Source organism: Drosophila hydei, unplaced genomic scaffold (assembly GCF_003285905.1).
Source record: "Drosophila hydei strain 15085-1641.00,03,60 unplaced genomic scaffold, DhydRS2 tig00008119-arrow-pilon, whole genome shotgun sequence".
NCBI classification, from domain to species: Eukaryota; Metazoa; Arthropoda; class Insecta; order Diptera; family Drosophilidae; genus Drosophila; species Drosophila hydei.
In genome coordinates, this window is record NW_022045830.1 from 6,818,801 (window position 1) to 6,833,291 (window position 14,491).

Sequence of the window (14,491 nt, forward strand, 5' to 3'; positions counted from 1 at the left end):
CCCGAGACAATTTGAATATGAGCACAGCTTCAGCTGTCTGCTTGGTGGCATCTTAATCCCCTGCTTGGGGTTGGGGCAGCACGGCGGAGGCGCTGGGCATCCACTTTCACATCTAATTACGTTGCATGCAACGCGGCAACAACTCAGTGGCGTAATGAGGCAGCCATCGAGGCAATTTGCTTGCCGACATGCCTCAATTGAGAACCGAAATTGAAAAACGAAAAGGAAAGAAAGAAAGGAAAAAATACATTTTTGATCATATTTTGGTTGAAACAATTGAGCGACACGCGTTGCCTGCCAGTGCGTGAAATTGCTGTCAATTAAGTGGCAGCCAGCTAATACTTGCAACTTGTGGCACAACCTGCCAGCATCAGCAGCCGCGGCAGCAGCAACTTCAAGTGCAATTCTTGGCGCAGTTTCTTTTCAGATTATATTAGACAGACGCCCGCCTTAACCGGCTGGCTATAAATAGAGGCGGTACGGACTGACTGACTGACAGTTAAGCAAATGAACCCATAAGTCAAATCGAACAGCCGCTCAACTGCCGCTGCTGCTGCTGCTGCTGCTGTTGCTGCTGTTTTTTAGGGCTTAAGTGGGCTTAGGTCGAGCGACAAATGGCGCGACGTTGTCGACGCTGGAGCAGTTTTTAGTTTGGTATGTTGCATGGGCAACATGCAACATGCAGCATGTAGCATGCACATGGGCTTAACTAGGCTTAACTCGCGCTGCTGTTGCAACTATTTTGGGACACATTCTGTTGCATTGCACTGTTGCAGTTCATATTTTGACTTTGTCGCTGCATTTTATGCTCTTTTAATTGGCTTTCTTTTTGTTCCAGCTAACGCCTCAAGTTCGATTAGCGAAGCTGGGCGAGGCACAGTGCAGAGGCAGCAACTGGGGCAGGCAGTTGTCTGTGATTCTTTTCACTTTCATTCACTTTCGGTGCGCGCCATTAAGTTAATGTCCTTGCCACAGAGGCTCGCAAATTAAAGTGCTTTCTTAACATTTACATAGAACATTTAGCAAACATATGGGTGGCAAGTAACTTCATTTATTTTGTGCCTGCCACAGCGCCGGGGGGCGGCAGGGCGCATTGGAAAGCGGGCCGAAATGCTTTGCCAGTTGAGCGCAATATCCATAAAATGCGCAGATAACCATAAGTCCTGTTTAAGTCGCATGTTTTTTCGACCCACCGAGGGGGCATGTCGAGGGGGGCTCGGAGTTCTACGTATGTGGCTGGAAGCGTGTGGCAAGTGCGTTCATTCTGCAGGACATTGTCGCAGCTTTCTCGCTGCTGTTGCCTCATCTACATAACAATAAAATAAAAGGGCCCGCTGTCAAGGCGCTTTTTTCGTATGTCCCTTTTACTCTGCTGCTGCCATTGCCGTTGCCAAACATTAACCTAATTTTATATACATTTAATTTTATTTTATTTAATTTTAACGCACACACATACACCCCATGCGTGTGTCTGTGTGGTTAGCAGATAGCTGAATGATTTCTTCAGCTCAGACAATGAAGTTGACTTTGCTTTTTGGCTGCAGCTAGGGATTCATTCATATGTTCATAGTTCCTGGTAAAAGGTGAGCTGATTAGGCTTGATTCTTAGTAAAACATAATACTCATAGTAATACTAAGGCATATTTCTATGTTGCTAAGCTTCTTTAACTTATTTGCAAACGGATGATTAGCTATTAGCTATTTATATATGAATAGAGATATATATTAAATATATTACATTATTATTATTATTTTTAAATTATTATTATTATTATTTTCAATATTTATATCTCTCTTTTGAATGATTGTCTGACTGGCTTAGTGGCATAGAACATTGTACATCATTTGCTTCAAGCTGAATTAAGCTTACGTCAGCTTGAATATCCTAGAATTTAATATAAAGCTTGCCGAATTATCTTGTCAATGTTTATATAAATATACATTTCAGAAATCAGAAATCATAAACCACATATTATAATACCTTACCAACTGGAACTGATCAGTGATTTCAATTAAGTGCGTTAACCCTGTCTATCTATATTCATATCTCTCTAAATCTCATTTCTATATTCAAGTTTCTCAAGATACAAGAACTCTAAGATTAATCTATAAATGAATCCTTTTCCTATTCAGAATAGTTTCAGTAGCTATTCGTTTATGCTCGTAACATGAACTGGACCAATGTAGAAATCTGGCGAGCGAGAGATTTTTTTATTTGAAACTGTTTTGCAGACATTTGCAAAATTTGTTGCATAATAAGTGGAGGTGGTCGTGGGTAAAAGGGAGACTTATGGTAATGTGAAAATAATTAAATTTTAGATTGCTCTGAGGGGATGGCTTAGAAGGTACAAACGGTTTAGTCTGCTTACGACTGCTGTCTGTTCGGTTGCCAGCCAAGTTATTTTGGTTTTGAGGAGATTGAGTTGGAAGACTTCTGCAAGGATTGTTGGTATGTAAAAGAGAGAGAGGAAGAAAAATTGAGAGAGAGAGAAATATAGAGAGCGAGATACAGACAGAGAGAGGTAGAGATAGAGAGGTAGAGAGAGAGAGAGAGATACAGAGGGAGAGGTTGAGATATAAAGAGAGTGATACAGAGAGAAAGAGAGAGATAGAGAAATATAGAGATAGATAGATAGATAGATAGATAGATAGCTAGATAGCTAGATAGATAGATAGATAGATAGCTAGATAGCTAGATAGATAGATAGATAGAGATACAGAGATAAAGAGAGAGAAGTCGTGCTTTTGTATATAAAAAATATTAAAAATAAAATAAAAATAATATTAAAATACCAATGCAATCGTTAAGTCTCATTTTATTCAATTGTGTTACCCCCACGCATAATTTGTTGGTTTTTTAATCAATTTGAATGTCATATTCACGAATTCCATCAGAGTTTTTTTCAAATCTAATAAAACTTTAGTTTGTAGCCATTAAGCGAAATATGACAAGTTATGTATCACAGTCAAGAGTGAAAAACTGTTGTCAAGTACATTTGCACGTCACTACGAGAATGAGTATAAGTATGAGTGTGTGAATGTGAATGTGAATGTGAATGTGAGTAACTGTGACCAGTCATAAAAAAACAGCTTTTCCGACGATTTGTTGTTTGGCACTGGCAACTCGCAACTGGCAACTGGCTAAGTCCAACTTTTGCAGTGCCACTGAGACTCAGTGTGTAACGGCTTTCCAGTTGCTACACTCAAACCACGGACTCGAGTCCCTGCCCCCGCTGCTGCCCCCGGTTGAGGCCCTAGACAATTTGTGCGATGCTCGTGCGCATATTTCATAACTTTTTCCATAAGCTGCCCCAAGATAAATGTGCACAAAATCTACACACAAATCGAAAGCTGCACAAAAAACTGCAAAAAAATAAACAAAACATGCCACAGACAACAACAGCAGCAGCAGCAGATTGTAGCCAATTTAGAAGCGATTTTTGAATAACTCGAGTTGCGAGAACAAGATTTATACAGCAAATGTGTTAAGTTGTACATCATTTGATGGAGTTACGAGCCGAGTTGGCCAGGCACACAGCTAACATTGCCCCGACTGCGCCCCACCCAACTTCAAAAGTTTCATTTTTTATTTATGGCAATTGGATTTTTGACGCTTTTTATACGTATATACAATGTGGGGAAATTAGAAGGCTCCAACTTTATAGCGGCATTCAAACAGAAAAGGTTTCTGCTACATCATGCAAGGCAGGCGGCCCAAAGGTTGAATTTTCAATTTGGACTCGCATTCGCTGGTCAGTTTTGGTTCTTATTGTTTCCTCTCGGACGGCGCATAATACCCGGCTATATGATGAATTTGCATCTAAATCGAATGATGCTGATTTTATGTGAGCCGGCCAAGAGTTGGAAGGGGGCTGGCGGCCGCTGGAGGGGGCTTTGCGATTCGCATTAAAAGGAGTAGAAAAATGTCTCAAGGCATTGGCCATTTGCATAATAAGCACGAACTGGACTCAAAAGCTCTATGGCCAGCTTAGTGGCACAGTTCTTATATCCTCTATACTTTATCCTTTACGCAATGGAAATATATTTATTTATTTTACTATTTTAATAAACATTGAACCGAAGCGCATAAAGCATCGCTTTAATGTCGTTTCAGATTGCACTTTCATGAATTGCAACTTTATTTGGACTTACAACTGCGCAGAGTTGTCAAGTGGCGTTATGTAACTGTGTCTAGGTATATATATTTGTTAGTATATATAATATATATATATTTAGAAAGTTAAAGAGTATATTGGGTTTGTATATGATTCAAACTGCTCATTATGCATCCATTTGTCTGAATAGTCGAAATTGAATCTAAAGACTTGACTTGAGGAAGCTAAAGCTAGATCACATAATTTGGCAGATAGATAATTATTGATTTTATTTGTAGATTGATTAATAAATTCGATTGATGTTTTATGATTTAAATACTCAATTTTACAACCCTAGAAGACCTGACTTGTTGTTGCTACGAAAGCAAATGCACATAAATTTCGTATACAAATATATGAAAACTGTTTTTAGCCCAGGCAAACTTATAGAATATAAAAATAACAGTTTGATAAAATATTTCTCTTAGACTTATCATTCAATATTTTAAAAAAGTATCAATTAATTTACATAACTACAGTATATGCTATAAGAAGCAGCGATTCTATGCGATTCGCATTCAGTTTCCAAATTTACGCCACAGTCAAAACTTTTATTCAAGCCAAGTTTTATCGGAATTCTTTTCAAATTGATAAAGTTGCTAACTATAACAAATATATACAAAAAGAGATGTCATATGCAAAGGCTTATATACTAATAATACATTGTGATATGTGTGCCACCTGAGTCATTCAAAATAGTCAAAGAATTCATTAAAAAGCGAACTTTTCGCTGATATGAAAGCATTGCAACAGTTTAGATTCCCTTTTCGTTCAGTGTAAGGGCATGATTTCTTTTAGACCAAGAGAGAATATCTTGGATACTTTATAGTTAACTGAAAAAGTCAGTCCATAGTTGCAGCAGCTTTAAGGCTTCGTTTTTTGATCTTATGTCTATTGTGTTGTGCCGTTGCCCATGCATGAGTAATTCTCATTTATTTAAGTAGAGTGTTTGCTGTTGGCTGTCTGTGCTATGCTGATTGCTGTCGCTTAACAATTTTTTTGCTGTAACCAGGCTGGCTTTTGCAGCAGCTACATGTCCAGCTCTAGCTGGAGCTGCAGCTGCAGCAGCAATCTACGAGTAACTTTTACATTTAAATTTTCATTAAGTATTCTGCATACGCATAAATAAACTTGAACGTGCTCGAAAGCACAGTAAATGCAACACCCCACACAAACACACATACACACACACACACACACACCCATCGCCCAAAAAACTGACATAACAATCCCTTTGTTGTGCCACGGCCCGCCCAGCCTCGGGCAGCCGAGGGGCTTTTGTGCATGCAGCGCACATGCAGATTTTTGGGGCCCAAACAAAAACATGAGAAGTTGCAAAAATAAATTTATATTATGTTCATAAATTCATAGAGCCCAGTCCCTGGCCCAGTCCCAACCCCGGACTGGCCACATGCACTTGGACATATTTTTTGGGGCACGGCTATTACAGCAATCTGCACACACAATGGGTCCAGCACGAGGTCCTTTGCCCAGTCATTCTCTCTCCCTCTCTCTATCTTTTACTCTGTGCTTGTGTGTGTGAGTTTTTGATATGCAAATTTCAACAATGCTGCGACCAGTTCGCGTACCAAAAATAACAGCCAATCAACTGTGGCACACACACACACACGCACACATAACTCTGGGCAATCCTTTCAACATGTTGGCCCTGGCCAGCATGGGCCATTAAAAAGGCAGAGGCAGAAGCACAGGCACAGGCACAGGCACAGGTATTGGACGGACAAACGGGCGACTGTGGCTTGTTTGCTGTTTGCAACGACATGGACAACGACAACGACAACGAGAACGACAACGACAACGACACCGACAATGACAACGACGTAGAGGTTGGCTGCCCCGTCGATGGTTGTCCGGATGCTGTCGACAATGTCGCTTCAAAAATATTGCAGCCGCAGCACATTTCATGTCCTTGCTGCTTGCTGCTGCTGCGGCTGCTGCTGTGCTGTTGTTGCTGGACTGCGTGCATTTATAAATTATGCTCAACATGTAAAATGCCATTTTGAATATGAAATTTGATGCCATTTTAAGCCCTATGCCTGCCCGCATCCATTCCACTCGTTGCTGGCCTTTGTTGCCTCGGACGCATATTTCATCTGAGGCAGCAGAGCCTCGACTCATATTTTAATTACTTGCTAAACGCAGAGTGCGCATTCTTTTTATTTTCATTTAGCCCAATAACGTATTTTTTGTCATCAATTTTATCAGCCGTGCGGCACATTTGTCCTCATTTGTGGCTAATGCCGCGGCTGCATTAGCAGCAGCAGTTGCAGTTGCAGTTGCAGTTGCAGTTGGGGTGGCCACGGCATGTGCAATGTGGCCTATTCGGCTGTCTGCAACTAAGCAAAAAAGGAATAAGTAAAGTACGAAAAAAAGGTCAAAAAATCAATCGGCCACGCAACTAATTCATTTAAATCTAACAAAATCTGAGAAAATCCCTGGCAACGACCTTCGGGATTTTGAGATTTTACGAATGTCAACCGAACGCAACCAAAGTAGCTCAACGGCAGCAGCAGCGGCGGTATGGATCAAGCAGGGTAGTGTAGGTCGGAGGGACGGACAGGGTGTCTGTGTGTGTGTGTGTGGGGAGCTGGTCTGGGCCCTGTTAAGCTGAGCAAGCAAATCACCGGGCATCCCGGCCATGTTGGCGGCAACCCATGTGAGCTTTGGCTAAAATAGTTGGCAACAGCACATTAAACAGCGGCACCCACACACCGACACCTACTCACCCACACACACACACACACACACATTTTTGGGTGCGGGTATGCGTGCAAGAGAAAATGAGGCAACAGCAAAAGTCGCAGAACTTTAGCAATTTGAAGCTAATATGTTGACAATCTCTGCGTACGCTGCCGTCGCTAGCACAGTGGCGCCATCTATGGTTATGTGTACTTAAGTCAGCGGACAAAGCCAGCTGGCGGAGAAGGATGTGAGAGAGACGGGGCTGTTTCGCAGAGGAAGTGGAGGCTGGGCGTTAATGATGAGCAGATCTGACAGCTACATTTATACACTCTCTACCATATATATGCTTAAAAGCTAAATTTGTATACGATAAGAAGCATTTAATATAAACAAAAATGTAGGTTAGATATAAGGCTTAGTTTTAGAATAACAATACTTAACTAATAATTAAATAAATATTAGTATTAAAAGCTATATAGTATAAGGTTTAGATTTATAAATATATAGTTCTTATTATTAAATATATTATTTGGAAAATGTAAACTTAAGTTAAGTTAAGTTAAGTTTAAGGATGGGGCTCAATCTAAAGTTCTATCTCAAAAACTGAACTTAGAGAATAAGATTTTATACTTGATTTTGAAAACTATTTAAAATTGTAATAACTGCAACTTATTGCTGGTATATACAGAGTTTTAGTTAGCTCTATCACTATCAATCAGATCGCTTCCAGTGAGGACTCCGCATGAAATGTATACGATATAATCAAGCTTAAGTTTATGAGGCTCAAGCTTTTGCTCACAGTTGTTGTATATATACACAGATATATATATATTCGCCTTGATGGCTTGCAGTCGTGATTTTTCCCGTGAATTTTCGGCTCTTCCCACTAGAGTTTTTGCAATCTCTTAATAACAAATTCCTGTTGGGGGTTTGTGCTCGCTTATGCACATATGAGTTACAGCGAGCAACTCGTGTACTCGTAAAAAGTGGATTTTACTGCTTAACTTTGGCAACAACAAATGAAGCAAATGAAAAACGCACACAGCAGTTTTTATTTTTTGCATAAATAAAATAAAATGCAATTTTTCCATTGTATTTTTGCTGTGGCAGTCGCAGTGCCTGCTGCTGCTGCTGCTGCTGTTGCTGTTGCACAAATCCCTTGCACAAAAGTCAGCAATCAAAGCAGATTAAAATATGATTTGACAGCTACGAGCTATGAGAAATGTAAATATAAATGAATGTATATGTTGTACAGATGTATCTGTGTATATGGCATGTTATATTTTTATTCATATATCGCATCTGTGTCCCTTGCAAGTGGCGCCACACTTTTTGCCGCGCTGCCCGATTTCATTTTGGCATTTCGATATTGTTTCCATATTTAACTAGAGCCCCGTCGCTTCATATCTTTTGCCGTAAGCCTTCAATTGATGCGTGCATTGCATTTTTATCAAAGCCCGTGCGAGATAGTGCGCCAGCAAAGTGTCGGGCGGGTGGTCGGGCGGGCGGGCCATGTCGGGTGGCCTATTAAAAATTTAAATCAATTTTCAATATGGATTTCGTATAGCTGCTATCTGCTCTATATGCGCATCGGCATCTGCATCTGGCGGATCGCAATTGCGACATTTGTCTGACACTTTTTGTTGATATTCAATATTTTATTTTTACCACTTTTTATATATATATAAAGATGTATGTACAGATATATATATATATTTATATGTATGTATGTATGCAGATATTTTATTTATTGCTTTTGCTTTATCGCAATAGCTGTCAGAGAGTTTTTGCAAAGCGTGTTTTATCTTGAAAATGCATTGCATTTTCTATATTTATTGGATGCATTCCTTGCTAGATCCTAACACGTGAAATATGCTGCTCCAGCCCCTCAGGTGTCTCACTCAGTTGCCCCGCAAAGCCGATGCCCATTTGCACAATTAACAGTTAATAAGCGCAGCCTTTGCCACCAATTGCCGCCATTTACAGCCACCGGCTAACTGACCCCAAAGCAGATTTGCTGCAATTAGCTGCGCCACAGCCGTGCGCAAAGTGTGCAGAGTGCATAAGGCGTCTAAGCCCCACAAATGGGCGGACAATAATTAAATTATCGTTAACGAAAGTCGAAAGTGTGTAGCTTCAACTGTAGATTAAACAGATCATCATATACAAAATATCTGATAATAATCATATATACAAATATTTCAAATGTTTATTTGAATAACTTGTTAATTTTTGAAAAAGAATCAGTTGAGATCGGTTATTTGACGAACGCAAATATTCTTAATATCATTTCTAATGTAATAATTTTCTCATCCTGTGTTTAACATGAATGAACGGATGTTATAAAATATGTCGAGTCAAAAAAGAGAAGCTTTAAACTCACATTGTCATTCAGGAAAATTATAAAGGAAAGTATAAATTGATCTTTCTTGAAAAATGTAGCGCATCATAATGCTGTCAGCTGAGAAACACGAAACACGTAACAGTTGACTAATATTAAATTGAATTATACATTCAAAACTGTGCTGGTTATTTAAGGGAAGCTTCATAAATCGATGTTACTGAAATATTTGCTTTACTCAGTCTATATTTGTAGCCTTAACGGTAAAAGTGTTCACTCTTAAGTTAATAAACTTCAATAAGCTACTACAGAGACCCGATTTCAAATGTCATTGGCCTGATACTAGTCACTCCCATAAACAATATCTGTAACTCCCAAGTTATTTACACTATGATTTGTCAATCTAGAAAGTAGAATATCTATATATAAATTACTTTTTTATTAGACTGTATGAAATATATTTAAGAAAAAGAAAGTAAATAATAAAGGCTGGAGATTTAAGCCCCTTTCGACTGTGGAATCAGCTCTTTAGCTACTCTGCTACTCTGCCTTAAATTTAAATTTAAATCACATGTCTAATGCACAAACTTGGGGCAAATGGGATAATAAACCGTTTGCTAAATGAGCTCAAACATAATGGTATTTACGCAACTGTACCTCGCACGCATAAGTGAGGTTATGTGTGCTATGCGTGTGAGGTTATGTGTGCTTTACAGATCCCAGTTCGGTGGGGGAGGAGAGGTGGTGCAAATGCTTAAATTCTCATTAGGCGCATTAGTAGCGCTGACCAACCGATGCCAGCAGACACCTGCCACAAACCGCGCCTAAATTCAATAATAATAATTGATTGCTTATTACAAATACAGCAACAACAGCAGCATTGAATGGAACATTGCATATGTGACTCAAATTTATACGTTTCACGTTTTTAGGATGGGAGCTCTCCATATTTCGGGCATTTGCTAATATTTACGCATTAGTATTTGCAGGTGCAAAATGTAAGGGAGTTGAGAGGGGCACGGGGCAGGGGGGAGGGGTGGCGGCTAGGTAGGCTTGTGTGTGGGATATACATGCATAAGTAGCCATAAGTCCAGCTGTAATTGACCAATGCACCAAATGGCAGAGAGACTGCACCAAATTGAGAGCTGGGCCACATTAAATTTTCATGTTTTCATTTTGCTTTTGTGCACACAAATTTTAATTATTAACTTTATAATTATGCGAAATCACGAATTACATTAAAATCACTTTGTAATGTTGATTTGGGTTTCGTGCGCTGCGCATTTCGGCTTTTGGCATCGAATTTTTGGTTAGGCATTGCGAATTTCTGATTTCAGAACTAATCGCACCTTGTAAAGTGCGTTACCCAATAATGTCGAGCAGACAGAAACAATATATATATATATAAGCTACAAAACTGTCATATGAATATTATAATATTGCTTTGTTTTGTGGTATATGTATTAGTTGACCTTAGTTGTCCTCAAAGGTTTATCTGTTATTAAGTTGTTTATAATTCTACTAGCTTCAAATTAATTTCTTAAGATCTTAGTGAGAGTTTACAAATGACAAAAAAAGTGAATTTAAAGAATTATGAAAGTTAAATTTGAATATGTAACAAGAAAACAACAAACAACAATATCTTTCGGAAACAGCTTTGATTTTTCAGTAGGTATAATTATTTAAATATCTTTACTAAAAAATTTCGGTATGATTTAGTAGCCATACCGGCTAAACTACAGTCGCTATACCTCTCAGCTCATACACACTCAGTACATCATCATGTTGAGCGTTCTGCTGCTCTCGCTGATGATGGGTCAACAGATGACGCCTGTGCCTGGACAGTATGTGAACTGCAGCCTGTCGAGCGTGGAATTGACTGCCTGTGGGCAGCTCAGTACGAATGGATGCTGCGCCAAGGGCTGCATACGGAATGCCCTGGGTAGGTGTGTCACGGAGCAATGTACTGGCAGCTGGGATGGCTGGCTACGTCGACCTTTGACCATGTCCTGCTACTTTCACTGGTTCCTGCTCATCTTTGCCGGCCTTATAACAACTCTTATGTCGACCGTCATCATCCTGAATTTAATTTTTGAGTTGAGACTGTATCTGGAAAAGCGTCGTATGCGCAGATATTTGCGGTTCAGTCCAAGCAACAGCCCAAGCAGCAGCATAGTATAAAATTGTTGATAGAATCCAAAGTGGCAACGAGGCACTGGGGCATCAATCCAGATCTTAATGCACATGCGTGCGGCATAAAAACTGTGCGGGATTTGGCATAATCTACAATACATTAGCGCTAGCTTTGCTCTGGCTTTCAATTCAATTCGTTGGGTATCTCAACGGAATCCATGTAAATTACGATTTGGCACCTTGCTGCCACACACACACACACGCACACTCGCACAAACACACACACACACACACATACACACGCATAAATGCTGAGAACGATGCCAAAGTCTCAGAATCCCATTACATAGTAGTTAAAACCTGATTAGGAAATACTTGCGGCTGCTTTCAGCTCTGCCACACGCTTGGTTAAAAAGAAATAACAATAAACGGCACATGTGAAATGGTTACTTGCGTTCGCTAAGCGGCTCGAGACTATCCCGGGGGTGACAACAAAAACGTGGCCCAAAAACCAAAAAAAATTCGCAACAACTCAAAGTCAAAGGTGCAATAACCCAAAGGCACATAAAAGCAAATGGCTGCGGGTTGTCTCTATGTACAAGGTATATATGAGTGCATATGTATATGAATATGTATGTGGAATGGTCTATGTGATGCTGCTATTGCGGTAAAGATAACACACACACAGACACTCGAAGAGACGCAGTCAGCCATGCAGCCAAAGCCAAACCGCGCAGAAAATGAAATGGAAAATATTGCCACGAGAAGCAGCGAAATAAAAAAGAAATAAACGAGCCAAAAAGGAAAAGCTGCGCCAAAAGGTTTGTACTCTGTGTGTGTGTGTGTGTGTGTGGGTGTGTGAGAGTGTGAGTGCTGGGTAGCAGATTTAGAGGTTGCTTATGTGTGATTTAGTATAGCACGCGCGAATATGGCGGCGATAATTCTTTAAAAATTGGAAATTGTTTTCCAATCGATTTCGCATTTAGCCAAAAAGCACTCGACACACACACACACACAGACAGCCAGGCAGACACATGCACACACCTAATAGCAGGCGAGTGGAAAATGTCTTTTACAGTTACCCCACGTATGGGTGCGTGTGTGTATTTGTGTGTCAGTTTAGTTTTCGCCAAAACATTTTATAAAAATGTATAAAATAATATAAAAAATATAAAATAAATACACAAAAAATAAGAAAAACATTGTTATTTTTCACCTGGCTGCAGCTTTGAAAAGGATTTGGTAGCTGAAATCATGGATTGGATTTTAGCTTTTGTTTAGTTTTCGGTAAAAGGTGAAAAGCGAATGTTTTTCGACCAAATGGAAAATGATGAAGCTGGAGCGCCAAATAGAAAAAGTGAAGGGAGCAATCGGGTGGTATATAGAATGGAATAAAAATGGAAAGAGTTGATTAGTATATATATGTATATATCTGGATTGTAGCTGTAATAATAGTCGATATATCGACAATTAAGTAATCGATTAGCCAATAAATTTGAAAAAGAAATAATGGAAAAAGAAAATTGGAAACATATTGGAGCTAAATGAGATACATATCTCTATATGATATGCTAAAATCTTGTTTTTGTTAGGATAGTCCATTTATAGAAAGTTAGAAGCATAGCTGTATAGAGATTTGTATTGCAGCAGTGTCACTTTCCAATCTACTTATTTTGAGTTCTCACTTTGTGTGTGTGTGGACGAAAATGTAACAATTTCTGTATCCAATTTACATTCTGTGCGCTCGTTCATTCAAGTTTATATAAAAGCGATTTTCATAGCTATATAGCGAAGAAGAAACAAGCAGCCGATAGTGCGGCTCATTGTGTGTGGTGTACAATGACTACAATGGGCAACAAAAGGTTATCTAACCTACCCACACACACACACTCACTCACACTTACAGCAAGGGGGCGTGTTTCGGGCTTAGTGGAGAAGGAGGTCGGAGCGGGTGGGGAGAAGCACACAAAGTACTGTCAGGGATAGCGGGCACGCAGCTCTGGAGTGGGCGAGTCGTGACATATTTTATTTGCACAATGACAATGCGAGTTACTCGGCAGACGGCAGCGACAACGACAACGACAACGACGACGGCGACGACGACTACGACGACTACACACCCGCCATTACGCAAACACACCCTAGCACAAACACACACACACACACATACACATAGCTAGATCTGTATAAATTGGCTGGCACTGAAAGGGGGGCGGAGGCAAAGTAGCGTACAAAGTAGTAAAATAAGTGCAAAGGATAATGCGAATTGAAATGACAAAACCCAGAATAATCATTGGCTCCATCCACACTCAGCATGCAGAAGTCGAGTGTGGAGCCAAACGGAGGAAGGAGGGCTGTTGTTTGTAGCTAGATGAGTAGACCGAATGCCATACTCAAATGATTTTTATTTATGCCTTTTAAGTAAATTAAAATTTACTCATTTTGTGTCTCGCGTTGCTGCTGTTGCTGTTGTTGTTGTTTCTCTGAAATCTTCGCACATGACAATATTGTCAATTTTATTTTGCCAGCCATTTTTATTGCATTTCGTTGACTTAGTCCTGCTTTAGCATTTGCCTCGACTCGTAAAATATTTTTATGTATTTTTTATTTACCCAACGCTACGATGCATGACCTCAATATAGCATGCCAAGTGGCCCCACAACCAGCCAATGCAATTGCTGCTGCTGCTGCTCCTATATTCCTGGCTCCAGCTATAGCTGTAGCTACATGGTTCCTGTTCCTCGTAACATGCTTTTAATGTGCGCCATTTTATTTGCCACAAAACCGACACACGGCACCATTAAAAAGCCATAAGCGCTGAGCCTCAAGCTCCGAGCTGCCGGCCCGGACTCGCGCTTAGACATTATTAGAACTTGCCCAACCACTCTCTCTCTTTCTGTCTCTGTCTTGCTCTCTTTTTGTCTCGCTCATATTGTTTCCGGCTTGCTCTGGCCATAAATTGTGTGCGCGACTGCATTTTGATTACAATTTTTATGATTTTTAGGTCAAAATTTGCCAACATAAAATGGCCAAAAGTAAATTTGAAATAAATAAAGCGGCCCCTGGACTAGCAACAGCAACGCAACATCACCAATAACAACAACAATAAGCACAACAAAATGGTGTCGTGTTTTATGTGCGCCCTTTTTGTGCCATAAAA

General features: G+C 39.9%; 1 protein-coding gene across 3 annotated transcripts; it reads left to right on the top strand.

Moving 5' to 3' along the window:
- The first annotated feature begins 10,792 nt into the window (after positions 1 to 10,792).
- Positions 10,793 to 11,633, top strand: LOC111602007. 3 transcript variants are annotated; one of them, XM_023318894.2, is made up of 2 exons: positions 10,793 to 10,866; positions 10,957 to 11,633. In XM_023318894.2, exon 2 carries the CDS (start codon positions 10,981 to 10,983, stop codon positions 11,377 to 11,379), a length of 399 nt encoding a protein of 132 aa, XP_023174662.2. In that variant the 5' UTR covers positions 10,793 to 10,866; positions 10,957 to 10,980; the 3' UTR covers positions 11,380 to 11,633. The 3 variants fall into 3 exon arrangements, with proteins under 3 accessions (XP_023174662.2, XP_023174663.2, XP_023174664.2); XM_023318895.2 differs by having other exon boundaries at positions 10,798 to 10,870; XM_023318896.2 differs by having other exon boundaries at positions 10,812 to 10,866; positions 10,941 to 11,633.
- The last annotated feature ends 2,858 nt before the right edge of the window (positions 11,634 to 14,491 follow it).

Bases quoted from the DNA above. Each gene is read 5' to 3' on its own strand.
- LOC111602007 (XM_023318894.2), top strand. From the start codon at position 10,981: ATGTTGAGCGTTCTGCTGCTCTCGCTGATGATGGGTCAACAGATGACG.